This window comes from Coffea arabica, chromosome 11e, assembly GCF_036785885.1.
Source record: "Coffea arabica cultivar ET-39 chromosome 11e, Coffea Arabica ET-39 HiFi, whole genome shotgun sequence".
Taxonomy (NCBI): Eukaryota; Viridiplantae; Streptophyta; class Magnoliopsida; order Gentianales; family Rubiaceae; genus Coffea; species Coffea arabica.
In genome coordinates, this window is record NC_092331.1 from 51,937,249 (window position 1) to 51,953,633 (window position 16,385).

The window sequence follows — 16,385 nt, forward strand, 5'->3', positions numbered from 1 at the left end:
GAGAGAGGAGTGTTCTGGGAATTGATGTACACGTAGATTTCGAGAGTTGGAGTCGGAATTACGTTATCTTGCCCAATATGAATATGCCACGTAGATTTTGATATACATTCTTGAAGAAATTTTTGATTTTAAAGGAAATTACTATTCATCAAAATCAATTTACCCCAGTAATTTCTTTTATTACCGCTAACAGCAGTCATTTTGAATGTGATGGTTCTGGGTAAAAAACTAAAAATTGCTACATATTTATCTTTGGCTTTTTTTTTTTTTTTTGAGGATTCAAGACTCACACGAGTAGAGCAATTCCTCACATATTTTTCAGTCTCTTTCCTGCACTATCACCTAGAACATTGATTGGCTTGCAAAATATAGTCCAATAAAGAAGATAAAAATTAACATCCAAATATGAAGAATAACGCTGATCCATATCTGGGATGTGGTATAAAAAAAAATTCAAATACCAATTTGAATAGTTACTAGAGGTGTTTAGATTAGGGATGACAATAAGTAGGGTAAAATCCGATATTCTCAGTATCCGATTCTATGATTAATCCGATTAGATGACTCATGAATTATCCGTTAGGGTTTGTATTGATGAAGTGTTATCGATGGGCAACTAGATAAGAGGATCTTAAAATCCTATATATACAAATATATATATGTATATATATGTGTGTAAAAGTTAAATTTCAAATACAAATTTTATATATTATTATTCATCCAAAAATTGATAGTATATACAATGAAAGTATATAAAATATTATTCCATATAGATATATATTCTTAAGGAAGTGTGAGAGTATTTGTCTGAGTTCTTTCTTGGATGTTTGCTGAAATTGCTGACGGCCAAAGACATAATTAACTAAAAGCCGCAAATGGAGACAATTATGATTAAAAATATAAGAAATGTTGATTTAACCCTTCATAAAATGTTAGATTTTTCTCATGCAAGTTCTATGACTCTATCCAAGTTTAAGACTCAACGTAACGTGTTAATTTAACATGATATATGTGTTGATTTTAATTTGATAAAAGTTAATTTTCTTTTATTGAATTATTCATATAGGGTTCAGTAATGAGAATCAAAACATGTAGGGTTATTTGATAGGGTTTGATAAAAAATTTAAATAAGCAAATTAGGATTTGGAAAGAAATATTTTTGAGGATACCATCATCTATTATTCCTAGTTTAGAACAAATATTCTTACAAATTATTTTTCCAATATTAAAAATTAAAAGTAAATAAACTAGAGGAGGTGAATGTGAGCATTTTATATGTACAACAACATTCACAAGAAGAATTTCTATTTTATTGGCAAATAGCACTTAAGTGCAGCCTACAAAACTAAAATAATTCGGAGTTTCAAAAAAAAAAGTGCAGCCTACAAATTTCTTTTTAGCTTGTATATGGTATATATGCAAGGCAAATTCTCAAGTATTAAGCATGATACTTACACGGCACTATTTATAGTGTCAAACGTCAAGAAATGAATACTCAAATGTGCAAATATCAGACGAATTCTTTAAAGGTAAGTCTATATCTTTTAATAATGAGTACTCAAGTGATAAGTGATAAAATTGATTCTGTCATTACCAAATTTGGCAAAAAAACAAAACTCTAGGCATGTTAATTTTTTCATCTCAGTCATTGCTACTCTTAGATCATTACAGACTATAAAGATCTATTGTTGCTATTGAATATACCACGTAGTTTCTGAGCATTCCTTGGACCAAATCTCAATCTAATTAGGGTTTTTTCTCGTAAACAATGTACATAAATCTACGTTACTTAAGGGATAGAACAACTTTTTAGCTCTGGGTTTATATATATATATATATATAAGACAGAAACCCCTCAGATGAAACCATCCTCCTTAAAGTCAGGGGCCTGGTTTCGGTTTCAACCATCAGCCCCATTTGGCAAGTGAGTTTTTTGAGTATTTGTCTAAAATTTTACTATAACTTACTGTAGAAGTTTTTAAAAAAATTTTTGAAATGTGTTTTTTTTAAAAAAATTTTGAAGTGTATAGTTTAAAAATTTTGAAAAGTTTTTTGAGGTTATTGTAGGTAAAGTTTTTAAAAAACTTGTAGCAGACAAACTTGACAAAAAACTTGTCTGTCAAACAAGGCCGATCATTTCGGCTCAGCATCTTCTTGTACCATTTGTTTCAAATTCATGGTTTTACTCCATTTTCTTTTATTACTAGATTTTAATATCTAGAAAATCCATGTTATCCGACTTTATTCGACAAGTGTTTACATTTGTTATGCTAGAACATCCGTTTTCTTGTCCTTGACAACCTTTGACACACATGTTCTAGGTTAGGGACTGAGTTAAAATTGATTTGAACCCAAAATGGTATTTATAAAGTATTGTAGATCCATGTAAATGTAGCAAGTATTCTCGTATTATATATATCTCTGCTAATCATAATTCATCTTCCTTAGCATTGGTCATTTGGTTGGTTCTCTGAATTGATTTTTTTTTCCCTTACCATTCGGTGACTAATATATCATACTTTTTTGGTGTTAAAGCCAGCTACTAATTAATCGGCTCTTCCATGTAATTTTATTAGTGAAGTCTGAGTGATTTTCTATGGACATGCAGATAATATTGGTGATTTTCTATGGACATGATCAAGTCATACAAGGGGTTGATTTATTAAAGATCATTGAAGATCTTATGTTCGTATCAATGATTCTGTGTGATATATCATAGAGTGAATTGGGTGACCTAAATTAGGCAGCAAGATTGAAAATCTTTCAAAAAAAGTTGTCAAAATTTGAATTTGACGATTCAAATGATCAAATCAGCCCAATATAGTCCACAGCATTCATGTGGTCAATTTTTATTTTGTTCGACCATTATAGATTCGCATACATGGAAAATCATTCTGTATGTTTTGTCATTGAGTGAATTGGGTCCCTCAGCAATTGTCATAGGTTTGATAACCTAAACTAGGCAGCAAGGTTGGAAGGTTTAATGCATGTTCTGGTGTTCATCCAGCAGCTCTGGGGTATGCATTCTTGTATGATGGGGATCAAAACTCCTCATCAGGTTCCATATCTCCTACATACAAAATTCTGTCAATCTCTTCTGGTTGTGCAAATCTTTGATATTTGAATCTTATGTTCTACAGCTTCAAATGAATGATGGGGATCAAATATGTACTCATCTGCATCAACCCCAAGTTTAACTCAGATGTGGACTTGTATGCTCTGCGAGAGAAACTGAAGAAACAACTACAATTTGTGAACAGTACCGTGTTTGGATTGTGATTTTCTGCCAAAAAATTTTTACGTTTTTCGTGAACACAAATTGTGATATTTTGCCAAGGAAAAGAAGGTCTAGTCTCGGTTCTTGCCTCAGTCAAGCGTCATTACTAGGTTTAACACTGGGAAATTTGTGTGTCTAATGGTACATTACTGAAGGCACAAGACCATTGTGGTATATTACTAGTAATTGAATATGTGTACACAAATTATGTCAAAGGGAGAAATGGAACCTCATCAGGAGTTTGATCATAATAAGAGTCTGCTTTGTTGAATAGTTTACTATGGCATAAAATCCTTCTCGATCTTGTTTGGATAGTGCATTATTCACCAAAATTTATTTGTTTATATTATCAACGTATTTTTCAATCATCTTTTTAGGTTTTATGCAGTTCAGACCATGTATTTTTATGTTTCCATTGTACTTTCCACAGCTCGAAATGGAAGATGGGGATGTAATTCATGTGCTGCTGCAACAGCTTCGATTTTCTTCAAAGGCGGAAGCATTTTCTGTTAGAAAGAAAATTTCGAAACAATTTGAATCTGTAAACGTTTTTATCTCAAGCTTTGAGGATGAAGAGAGAAACTTAGCTGGATGACAAAGTCAGTAATCTCATGGCTCATTATGATCAGCTCAATTGAGCATCTGATCGAAATGACGTAAAGAGAAGATTCAGCCACACCTAAGCCAAGTTACATGGTGAATGTCACTTAAATCTATAGATGTTTTTATCTCAAGCTTTGAAGTGGAGTACAGACCAATTTTTTTGTTTCCTTTCCCCATAGCAATAGAGAGGTGGGATTTAAGAAACAGGAAGGGAAAAAAAGCAGTGAAAGTTAGGAGTTTTGAAATGTCAACGTTAAACATTAGATAAAAGTCTCATTGATGTGGAGAATAGACGTTTTGTTAATTTAGGAAAGAAATCAATTCACGGCTAAATATGATTAAAAATAAATGAGCATCTGAATCACGTAAGATATGCTCCAGACACCTAGGCCAAATTACATGGTAAATGGCTTGATATTGCAAGAAAATGTTTCTTCTATGCTTATTTGGTTCATGTGGATGGCCATTCATTTGGTTTTGCTGAATAACAATGAGTCGAGTAGTGAATGAAATTGTTGTGATTCCACATGTTCAAGACAAATACAGCTAGTATCTAAGAATTATATATTTGGAACTGGGAAGTATAAGCAGAGGGAACTGGGAAGTGGGTAGTTTTCTTAAATTGGTAAATTGAAAAGTTTTTGACAAAAATTTTTAGGAAAAAACCTTAAGAATTGATGTAAAATAGGGTCCGAGGCAGTAGTAATTAAAGAGATTTGGACGAGAAAATGATTTATTTTTCTTTATTTTAACCATTCAAATTTGTTACCACCATAATTCAAGCAGAAGGAATCTCACAAGGCAAAACATTTCGTTCCAATACGAGCGTCGTCATTGGCACTCTATTTTTCGTTAGTGGTACCTAATTTCCTTTGCACTTTTCCTCAAAACTGCATAAAAGAAATGTCATTCAAAGAAAAAAGTGAATTGTCAATACTTTTTTCATAAACACAGAAAAAATGCAATACAATTAATGAAAAAAAAGGAAAAATCGTTCAAAACTTCCATTATGTTTCGTCAAACGAAATTTTCCATGTTTCACTTTTGAAAATATTACTTCGCTTGCAAAATAAGTTAGTAAAATTTAATCCCAATTTAAATTTTTGACCACTTTTTGCCCTTAGTATTTTCGCAATAGCTTGGTGTTATTTCAAAGAAATCGTCACAGATGTATTATGCTATGCTACAGTGGTATAGTAGCTTCCCCTTTTCAGGAGAGCGTTAAAATATTGAAAATTTTAGGTCAATTTAGATAGTTGAAGGTTTAGAAACAATAATGTCGAACTCTCTGGAGGTTGTTGAGTTTTCAAATTTGCTATTATGTACCATCTGCTATGGTACAGGGCAGTATGGCATAGATCTTAATATATCATGTGTACAAATATGAAGATGGTTATATATAACACTAGATTGTTTTTAGGCATAGATGAGAAGGTTTGAAAGCCACTCCTTCAAATAGGTGGAAAAAAAAAGTGTTAAATCCATCCCATGTAAGATGCTGATAGAATGCTGGTGAATTATGCTTTTCCTTGGGGAGTGATAATATACTGATTGCGGCTTTGGTACAAATAGGAAGAAAAAGAAGAAATTATAGGAAAAGGAAATACTTGCAAGAAAGAGAAGATGCAGTCAAACGAGAAATCAGGTAATGATGGTAATCCTGTGATTGATATGATTTTGCTGCAAGAAGCAAGATAAAATGATAGCTCAACGATTTGCTTTGCTAGACTTTCATAATTAGCTACTGTTAATCTAGATATAATGGGATTTGGTTCGTCTAATTCCACTTTGCATGCAGCTTAATCCATTTTTCAGTCTTTTCCCTTGTTTTTGTTTTGGTAATTCAAACTCTCTTTCACATTCTTTACAAATTAATCATTTTTTTAGTCTTTTTCCTTTTTTTGCTTTGAGCACCTGGTATCTCTACATTTAGGGAGACTAATTCAAATTCGATTTGGGGAGCGTTCGTAGAGTTTGACTCTTATTCGACAGTGAAAGCTGGCCCTGAATTTTTTAGTCTTTTTCCTTGTGTTTTATATTGGTAATTCAAGATCTATATTCACATTCTTTACTGAAAAGAAAAAAAATAAGAAGAAGAAAAGAAGAATAGAGAGAAACAAAAAGTCTTTGACATTGAAGAAAAGTCAACCTTTCTTAATTTCTGATTATTTATGTTTGGCCCTTACTTTCCAATGTCATCATCACAATCTTTGAGAATATTATTACACCCAAAGTATCAATTAGTAAAGTTCCATGAGCGCCTCCTCCTGTCTCTAATTGGCTGGATGGATGTGTCTTGTGGGTCTCGCTTAGATTACCTTCAGGTCGGTTAGCTGCTAACTCATGCGTGTCTGTTTGTATTATTGTATGTGTGTGTCTTATTTCGTTTCGGAAAAAAAAAAATAAAATCAATTAGTAAAGTCTTATCATAATTTATTATTTAATTAGAATATCACTTTGACCATCACGTTCCTTGACATTGGAATACATAACACACGGCTCATAGAGACTAGAGAGGAAAGAAATAGCAGAGAGAGAGAGAGAGAATGAACTGTTTCTGTTTTTTTTCTCTTGCCCCATAAACCTATTAAATATTGGAGATCATTAATGAACTCCGGCGGGGTAGCCACCAATAAAGTGCTTCATCTTAGGGTCTGTTTGGTTGGAAGTAAAATGTTTTCCTTGGAAAAATATTTTCCGTGGAAGTAATTTTTCATGAAAATCATTTCCCTTTCATTATTTTCAGGTGTTTGGTTAGTTTATTGAAAATATTTTCTTACTTCATTTTTCTGGTGTTTGTTTAACTTTTGAAATATTTTCACTTTTATCTCTATCTTTACTTTCTACACATTATAACTACATACTTCTTCCCATGCAAAATAAGAAAATTTATCTCATTGTTTAACTTTAAAAAATCTTGGAGAAATGTATATATGAATAAAAAATATCTCCTTAAGCAATAAACAAATTGCTGGCCATTTAGTGTCAAATATCAATCACATGCAATGCTTATTGTGACATATATCTTGCACTCTTACTGCTGAAAGTTTCTCTAGAAAAGAATGTCCCAATTATACATAATTAATTACTAGCATAGGATGAGCAGGATGAGATTTTTTTTATTTTGAATATACTAGGGGGAGGGTTGGGTGGTACGGGGGAGGGAGTGTAAAGAAGAGGTTTTGGGTTCGAATCCTCCTGTTTACACTAAAAAAAAAAAAAAGAACATACTACAAGATGTTTTCAATAAGTTTGGAACATACTACAGGCGGGATGCATGCATTTCGGAAAACAACTTCAGTAAGTTTGGAAGGGAAGTTGTTTTCCATAAGATGAGTGAAAATATTTTACATAGGAAAATGTTTTCAGTAACTTGTGTGCACCCAAACACGGGAAATTAGGAAAATATTTTCCTGGAAAACATTTTCACCCGAAACAAACGGACCCTTAATGTACATTTATTTACTTGTGGCCAATTGCTTATGAATTTGTTGTAATATTGAAAACTTGCAGCTCTATTTGTCTTGGAAAATATAAACCAGTATTAGTTTAGCGTATACATTTTATAAACTGGTATTGTTCTATTACCTGTCCAATTGTTCTTTAGTAAAATGTAACCTTTTAGCAGTGTGGTACCTTTATAGGATGTCGTAATTCATCATAAACAACTTGTATAACTCTTTGGAGGAGGAATGGATTGAATGGTTCAGAGAAAAGGAAATAGTGTAAATAAGAGATCTTGAATTTGAGTCCTTTCACTTGTACTTAAAAAAAAAAAAAAGAACATGTACAACCCTTTAACAACAATGTAAAAACCTATTACTATTTATAAGGGAAAATCATGTCCTTTATCTCAAACTTATGTGGTGTTATACAAACAATAACTTTATTTGAAATTTTACTTTGTCAAAAAATTTTTTACTTTGTCTACAAAATCTTTACCGTTGAAAGTTAGGATGATGGTTTTGACAACTTTCCATGCCTTTGTCCCCTTAAATTTTCCAATGTTTGGAGCTATAATTCATGCTATTGATCTCAGTCAAAGGCAATATTAATTCATGTGTTTACATTTGAGGGGTCTAATGTATTGTGTATAATCTAATTAAAAGGGTTATTATTGTCATAAACACACTATACAAATGGACTTAGAAAAGATTCAACTTGCTAATTGATTTTTTTTTCCCCTTTCCCTTCTCCTAGTCCCTTTCTATCCTGACCATTAGAATTAGGTTCGAACCCTAATTTGTCAGATAAAACATAACGCCTCAAACCAACAGTCCCAACAACTATTGGTTAACTTGCCAATTGACTTACAAAAGATTCACTTCAAAATTTCACCAAAAACTTTAGAATATCTCCGACCTGGCATCACAAATTTATATCCATTATTCAGAAAAATATACGCTGATTTAGATCAATTCCATGGAATTAGCCAATGTCGATGCAATAAAATTTGGGAAAGCGCAAAAGGCACAAAAGCGGCGCCTCCACAACTCCGGAAGCAATGGCCGAGATTAGCGGAAAGTTGTGTGGATTGCATATCAACTTGACACGTGTCAGCCATCCATGGCACCCCTGTTCATATAGGCCCCACATCGACAAAAATTCTTTCACCTTTCACGGGAATTAGAAAACCTAAAGAATTCCCAGTGTGAACATATTTTACGTAGCTTTTCAGAAGATCCCATTCTTACCATTCCTATTTTATTCTTTTTCCCATATTTTCTCCTTCCATCTCAACCTCAATCTTCGAAAACCTTTAAAACCCTCTTCTCTCCAATAACCATTTTTCTTGCTCTATATTGTCCACTTCCGTATCCAGTTGCTGCTCCATCTTGCACTAAAAGCAATATGGTTTGTACCTTATATTAATTCTTGCATCATTATGTTTGTAGAACTATATATGTGTGAATTTCACTTAATTTTTTGATCTTTGTATTTGATTTTTGAAGGTTGGATGTGCGGTAAGATTGAAGAAGAGAAAGCCAGAGTGGCTGAATACTTTGTTGGACAGCAAATTTTTTGGTTCATGTGCTGCTCACCATGATCTTAGGAAGAATGAAAAGAACATTTTTTGTATTGATTGTAATCTTGGCTTGTGCAAGCACTGTATGTCTTCTTCTTCTCCTCATTGCCTTCACCAATGGTTTCAAATCTGCAAATATGTCTATCATGATGTTGTTCGCCTGCAAGACATTCAGAAGCATCTTGATTGCTCCAAAATTCAAGTGAGTATTGTTGAATTATTAGCTCATCTGGAAACTATAATTTGTTGGTCCCTTTTTTTTTCGATGTTATTTGGTGGGATAATGGTTTCTTGATCATTAGATTAGTTCACCTGGTTTTACGGTTATCTGGTTATCTACCTCCATACAATTCAACCTTATCTTGATAACCTTATCTTAATTTACTAATTTTTGTTTTAGGGTAGTTATTAATGCTTCATTAAAAGCTTTAGCTTGATTATCATTCCATCACAAGGCCGTGATCTAATCTGTTTAGCAAGAGGGATTTTGTTATGAGAACTGAACCATAAACTTCATGAAAATTGAATTTGATTCAAGTTCTTGACAATTTGAATTTATTTTATCTTCTTTTGGATTCGATTGGATTTATTGTATCTTGTATTTCAATTCAAATGCTTTAGTCTAAATTACATTATGTATTTATCAAATTGCCATGTACTAATGTAGCATTTCTTCACAGACTTACAAAATTAATGGAGAAAAAGCAATACATTTGAATCCAAGGCCTCAAACTAAAGACATCAAAATTCAGAAATCAAAGGGTGGCGCCACATGTGATGCTTGTGGAAGGCATATACAAGACTTGCCTAACAACTTTTGTTCCATTGCATGCAAAGTAATTATTAGTCCCCCAATTCAATATCTGTTTTTTTTTTTCCCAAAAGGGTTCTTGTTAATTTTTTTCTTCTTTTCAAACATGAAAGTGTGATCAATTTTTAAAAGTAATTTGCAGGTGTCTATGGTTAAGGAAATGTCTAAAGAAAAGAACTGTAGAAAGACTCCAATTTCCGGATTTGATAATACGTGTTTGAAGGAGAATGAAGATGAGGATCAATCCATTTCTTTATCAGAGTCTTCTGAGGTAATTCAAGAAGGGTGGATTTCTATGCTAAAACCAAAGAAGAAATTGCACAAGAGGAAAGGTGTACCTCACCGGGCTCCCCTATGTTAAATCTTCTAGTGAATAAATTTTAATACTTCTTCTTTTTTTTTTTTTATCTAATTGTATTTTTTTTCTCATAATAATTCTTATAAATTCAATAAATTATTAATCAATTGATAGACAAATCATTCTCAAGCTGCCCCATATATACTTGGATTTTAGTTGGGTTAGTTGGAATGTCATCCCAGCTTGACTTGCTATAGCAATTTCTAGTGGTGCAAGCTCCAGTGGGCTTGACTCTTTCGGTGGCATTAGATTTTTTTTGTACCATCTACTTAGATGATGTTTTTTTTGGGATGTCCATAAAGTTGTTCTGATAAGTTACCTGTCAAGTCTAAAATTCAAACTCATGGATACAAAATTTCTTTAACTGTCGTTTTTTCAACTAACTTTCTATAATTTTAAATATTTTCTCATCTCACAATAATTATTTTAAAAAATATTTTAAATAATACTCTATCCAAACGCACTGATTGGCCTGTGGCCAGATGAAGCTCATCAGGTGCTTGTTGAATATTCATAGTGAAAGGTTAGATCAAGAATCATAACAATGCAAACAAATGCTCGAGTTTACTATCATAGAAACAAACAAAGTTGCTTTTCTTAATTTCTATGATACGTGGCACTGTAACTTTGAGAACATTTGACAAAGCAAAGCACCAAATTCCTGTCAACATTGAACAGAAGGCTTATTTATAATATCATTGATGATTGATTGATTTCAAATTGAATGAAACGTGGTTTCTTTTTCCCTCTTTCCTTTCCCTTTTTCTTTCTTTCTTTCTTTTCTTTTTTTTTTTCCTGTTGTGCAGTCACAACTCACAAGGTGACAGCTTTGTCTTTGGTCGTTGTCGGGGTGGTGAGGGCGTCTGGTTTTGTCTGTTTTCAGATAAATGTTCAAATAGGGCCCAAAAAAAAAATACCATTTGCATTGGGCAAACAAGCTTTTTTTCTTTAGCTTTCACATGAGATTGTGGCAGACAAAAAGGCCGTAGCATAATATGGGGGAGTCTGGTTTGTGGAGGATGGCCAAATCAAGGGAATGTGACTAGCACATTTTTCCATGGCTTCTTCACATGGATAACTACAATTTTTCTACTTCATGTATCTGAAAATGGGAAGCATGTTGGTTAAGTATACTCAACATAGGCATGTGACATAGGTACTAGAAAACTTTCATTTGTAAAATAAAGTATATCGCAATGAAGATATTCAGTTGTTGTTGTTGACTTCTTGTTGTTCTTGCTGTTGTTAGTGTTTTTTCCCCCCGTTTGGTGCAAGGAAAAGGTATAAAAGGAGAGAAGATTCTCTCATGTCGAGGGAAGGACGTGCTTTCGGTGCATTTGAAGCGAGTTACCATGGATCTTATGAATAACACGTATCAACAACAAGAGCCCGGTGAAGTGAGACTTGAATTCGAAACTTTTGTAGGTAAAATGAATGAATGAGGTTACCGTTCTTTTTCTTTTTCCTCGCAACGATAACATTTATTCTACTCCTACACTATCGAAGAGATACTCTTACCCTGACATATACTATGGGAGAGGAGGAATCTAAAGAAACTTGTATAGAGAATGGAGGGTGAATCACCAGACAAGTGCATTATTGTATTCTCTGAATTATTTTAGTAAGGAAGCACTATACTTCCTTGTGATGTACTAGGCAGAGTTTGTATCTCGACTTAATGCACTGGAGAGTTTTATGGAGGCTCTTCATAGCCATTGGACTAAGACTCAATGGTTAAATGAATGAGATTACCCTATTGGCAACGTATTCAATGATTGTGAAAAGTAGGGTTGACAAGCCATGATTTGTATATTATATCAAACTAGAATTTTAACTTAGAATCTGTGCTTGCTAAATCATATGGAACAGGATATGTCAAAATTGATAAATTAAAAAAGTGATAAATTAGAAGGCCTTAAACGTCCATGGTAGAAGACGTAGGTGTCTACTCCATCTTAGTTCAAACGGACATATGGTACATATGCTTAATAACTTCTGATTAAATAGTACTTGAAAAGGAATTACATAATCTTAAAATGATAAGACAAAGTAAAAAGAAAATCTATTAGAAATAATGTTACTTTTCAGAAATTTGCTTCGGTGGTAAAATTCTAGTATTTATAACAAATATACAGTAATATCACTTCAATTGAGTGATTTATGCTTTCAGCATGCAGATTTCATATTTTAATTTTCGATAGTATCAAATGAAAATTAGTTCTACTAGGTCTATATTGTCCAAAGCCTAGGCCCTGAACATCAAGTCTAACTGAAGAATGTTCCATGCAGAGGCCTCCACTAAGATGGGCTTCCCTGCCTATTAAATCCATTTTGACCTGCCCAGAGTCTAAACATACTTGATCTTTATGGCTCATAAATCTTGCGCACAACATGATTTGGGTTTGCTCACCTAGCCTAAATGCTCTAAAATATTTGTCTGATAGCCTCTTATTTTGTTTATTTCAGTATATATACTATCATCATTATTAGATGCATAACAATTAATATAAATTTAAATTTAAATTTTAAATTTTATATATGTATTATGCATTCAATCGTAATAATATATGTATCGTAGAAAACATAAGAAAAAGAGTAACTTATAAGAACAAGAAAAACAATAAGATCGCAACTACAAGGTCGGTACGTTACCACCCTAGCTGCGCTTTCCACCTCGGGGGAGAAGAGGAACATCAATTACTAGCCCAAGGGCCTTAAGGATGAATAGCTTCAATAAGATGCATGCATCACATGCCTCGTGCAATCAAATGCTTCAATAGATTGTAAGAGGAAGGAAGAGTGTCGTTCGGATCTCTCCCCAAGAGTCCCTCAAGCGCTAGGGGTTTAGGTTACACTTGAATGTATGTAAGATTAACTTCTAAAGTATTCATTTTCTATATGCATTTTAGCTAAAAGAAACGATTGCATCTTAACATTTGAATATCTACCTACTTAAGAAGAGGTTCTGGCAGAAAAAAAGGAAAAAAAACTTTTCTTTCTTTCACTTCTTTTTTTTTTTGGCATAGAGAAGACTCATGTATGATGTAATCTTTGATAGCATCCAACTTGTCCACAATGGCACTTGAATCCAATCATTGAGCACCGGAAACTCTGGAGACTCGACAACATGCCATGTCCATCATTTTCCTTGGTACAATCAGACCATTTTTTTAACTCCCACCTACCGGAAACATACACAAACAACAACCAGATGCCTACACATTTTGCCTTCTCTTTCGTATCAGCAGTCACAAAACGGCACTTTTGCAGATATATATGACACGCAGTCAAGGTCTGAACTCTAAAGTAATATGCACTTAAATGATGCATACAAAAAATCTAGACTTAATTATCATTTATCCCTTACTATGTGGCTTATGGATAAGAAGCCAAATTAAATATTAGAATCCACATTTTGTTTTTTCCCTTTTCAGCTTAGTGCTGGCAAACCTTGTTATTACTTGATTGGTCTTTGAGTAGTATTCCATAGGGTTCACGACTTTAAGGGCTTATTCTCCACTAATTTGTAGAAACCTGTTTTGACCTTTGGTTTTGGAAAAATGTGTCAAGTGATGATGCTTTTTATCGCGTTTCTCTTTCAGCAGGAGTTACAAAAGACTTGCATTTTAGATCCTGATTTTGAGCTCTCTGGAATCAGCTTTTGTAAAAATCAGAATCAATTGAGAAACATGCGATTTAGGATCCAAGAGGGCATTGAAACCTCAACCATTCCCTGCTTTATGTGTTCAAAAAACTGATAAAATTCGAGGACAGACAAAAGCACCAACCAGTTGATTCTCTAGCTATAGAAGGGCCCTTTTGTGGCCACTAGATCATGCTTTGACTAAATAGTAGGGACTGAAGCACTTGCTACCAATTATGTGTTACAATCCATTACCCAAATGTTTTCACTTTGCTAAATCATTGGCAATACATGCTCAAAAGAATAGCAAAAGATCTTCACTTTTAGGATTCTAGAACCTCAATCTTTCTTTTATAATCCAGATTAATTGATTCGAATATCAAAGGCAGAACAATTTGGCTAAAAACCAAAGGGAAACTCACGGGAGCAATAGCTTAGCCCCACTCCTAATAAAGAAATAAAAGAAAATCTAGGAAAACAATCACCATAAGTTTTATATTGGCCAGAAATTGGAGTGTGAAGTGGATCAAACATTATTAATTTTGTCATAATTCAAATATGATTTTTTATTCTCTTATGTCTCACTTTCTATGCCAATCTCTATTCTATTTTCTATATCGTCCTCATGTATAATTTTATTTGTATCGCTATTGGTACCATTTTGTCAAACATTTCCACGTATCAGGTGCTGTTTAAATACAGGGTGCATGATAAGGATTGACACATGTAGTGTAATGGAGGATCAGAAAACCATCAAATACAAGACAAAGGTTTCTGTCTTGTCTAATTGGTTATGTATAGTTGCTAGCCTTGTATAAATAAATCCCCCTTGATGTTTATGTCAAACCAGATCAAATACAATATGAAGTTATCCTACCTTAAACTTGGGCTTCTATTCTCCATATTGCTTTCATTTTCTTGTTCAACATTCTCTCAATCCACAGCAGCAGCAAGAATCAACTTTGCACTAGATGCAGATGGCCATCAACTCCAATCAGGCACAAAATACTACATATATCCAAGCCAGGGTGGGAATGGAGGAGGGCTAGCCTTATCAGCTAAAGATTTCGCGTGCCCGTTTTATGTCATGCAAGAAAATCTTGAAGCCTCAAATGGTGTTCCGCTAAGATTATTGCCTGTGGACAACAGACAGCAGAGCATAAGTTTGTCTACTGATCTCAATATTGCCTTCAATGCAGCAACCATTTGTGTGCAATCAACCGCCTGGAAACTCGGACCCATCGATGAAAATTCGGGGCGGAGATATGTGATGAGCAATGGTGTAATTGGCCGTCCCGGAGCTGATACTTTGAGCAGTTGGTTCAAAATAGAGAGAGATGGAAGTGGGAATGGATACAAGATTGTGTATTGTCCTGGAGTTTGTGGCTCCTGCAAGGTTGGGTGTGGAGACATTGGTGTGTTTATTGAAAATGGGAAAAAATGGCTTGGTTTGAGTGATGATCCATTTGTTTTTGTATTCAAGAAAGCCTAGGTGTGAATCATGAAGAATTTCATAGTCTTGTGGTTAATGAATTCGGCTTCTTTGTTGTGTTATATTTCAGAAGAAACACTGGACAATCTACAGAAATTTCAGTTGTTATTACTTGTTATAAGCATATTAGGTTCATCTGTTTACCATCAAAAGACAAACTTCATGGTTTAATTGTATTTGATCAGAAAATGTTTGAGAACGTTGTGAAGAAAAGTTGTACAATTGACTGAGAATGGATGAATTTGCTGGATTTAGGATTTTAGCTAACTGAAAACTGATAAACTCTTTCCTGCACTAATTGCACCGTGTAAGCTTGGACAGATTCATGTACAATTAAGATGCGCAATGGAATTCATAATTTTAATTTTGCCTAAAAATCAAGAGTGGTTATGTTAATTCTCACGTAGCTATTCTGTTTTTATAATAGCCTATAGAAAAAGGTGCAACCAAAAACTAAATTTTATCTCCCTAAGTGCTAAAATAATCCTGAGAATATGAAACTTTTTTCAGTGCATTAGTATTGAATTTTAAATTTCAATTCATGTTATATGACATAATCTAAATCTACTAGTGTAAAAAAAATTATATATTGATTGTGTATAAAAAAGTTATCTATAAAGAAATGAGGTTTGGAGACCAAATACATGATAAAAGGATAGCAGTTCATCTCATTACAAGCCAAGAATTCTGCCTTCAAAAAGGCTTGGATATCTGTTAAAATTACCAACTTTAATTGTATGCTTTTTTTTTCATTTTTCATTTTTTTGACTAGTTAATCAACTCCTTCAGCCTTTGGTATGTTAAAATCCACCGTCAATTTAGTTCAAAAGACAAAAACGTCGATAATTTTACTCTTTCAAAGCAGCAAAAAGGCCTAAAATACCAATTTACTTCACAAACTAAAAAAGATTACTCATTAATTTAGCCCTAGCGTAGAAATGGCCAAATTTGTTCCTAAACTTCTTATTAATGTCGATTTAATTCTTAACTTTTGTTTTCGGCCAATTTGATCGCTAAACTTATGTTATGGTTCCAATTAAAGAACTCTACAGCGCCACCACCATGGAAAATCGATCAAGCTCCTCATTGACTAATTAAATACAGGTATTTTAGAAATTTTAGATATCTCCTCCCACTATCATCAATCCCCACCGCCTGCCACCCACCTCCTCCTT

General features: G+C 33.5%; 2 protein-coding genes across 2 annotated transcripts; both read left to right on the top strand.

Moving 5' to 3' along the window:
• Positions 1–8,545: 8,545 nt before the first annotated feature.
• Positions 8,546–11,874, top strand: LOC113718796 (protein RGF1 INDUCIBLE TRANSCRIPTION FACTOR 1). The gene is made up of 5 exons (XM_027243711.2): positions 8,546–8,734; positions 8,833–9,108; positions 9,587–9,742; positions 9,860–9,988; positions 11,325–11,874. Exons 1-5 carry the CDS (start codon positions 8,732–8,734, stop codon positions 11,442–11,444), a joined length of 684 nt encoding a protein of 227 aa, XP_027099512.1. The 5' UTR covers positions 8,546–8,731; the 3' UTR covers positions 11,445–11,874.
• A 2,706-nt stretch (positions 11,875–14,580) lies between these two features.
• On the top strand, positions 14,581–15,210 carry LOC113719534 (miraculin-like). Its single transcript, XM_027244753.2, has one exon. It carries the CDS (start codon positions 14,581–14,583, stop codon positions 15,208–15,210), a length of 630 nt encoding a protein of 209 aa, XP_027100554.1.
• The last annotated feature ends 1,175 nt before the right edge of the window (positions 15,211–16,385 follow it).

What these genes read in the sequence shown, in the direction of transcription:
- LOC113718796 (XM_027243711.2), top strand. An exon ending in TTGATTGCTCCAAAATTCAA is followed by an intron (nt 9,109 to 9,586) that starts GTGAGTATTGTT and finishes ATTTCTTCACAG; the next exon opens with ACTTACAAAATTAATGGAGA. An exon ending in CTTTATCAGAGTCTTCTGAG is followed by an intron (nt 9,989 to 11,324) that starts GTAATTCAAGAA and finishes TGCTGTTGTTAG; the next exon opens with TGTTTTTTCCCCCCGTTTGG.
- LOC113719534 (XM_027244753.2), top strand. Translation starts at nt 14,581, where the DNA reads ATGAAGTTATCCTACCTTAAACTTGGGCTTCTATTCTCCATATTGCTT.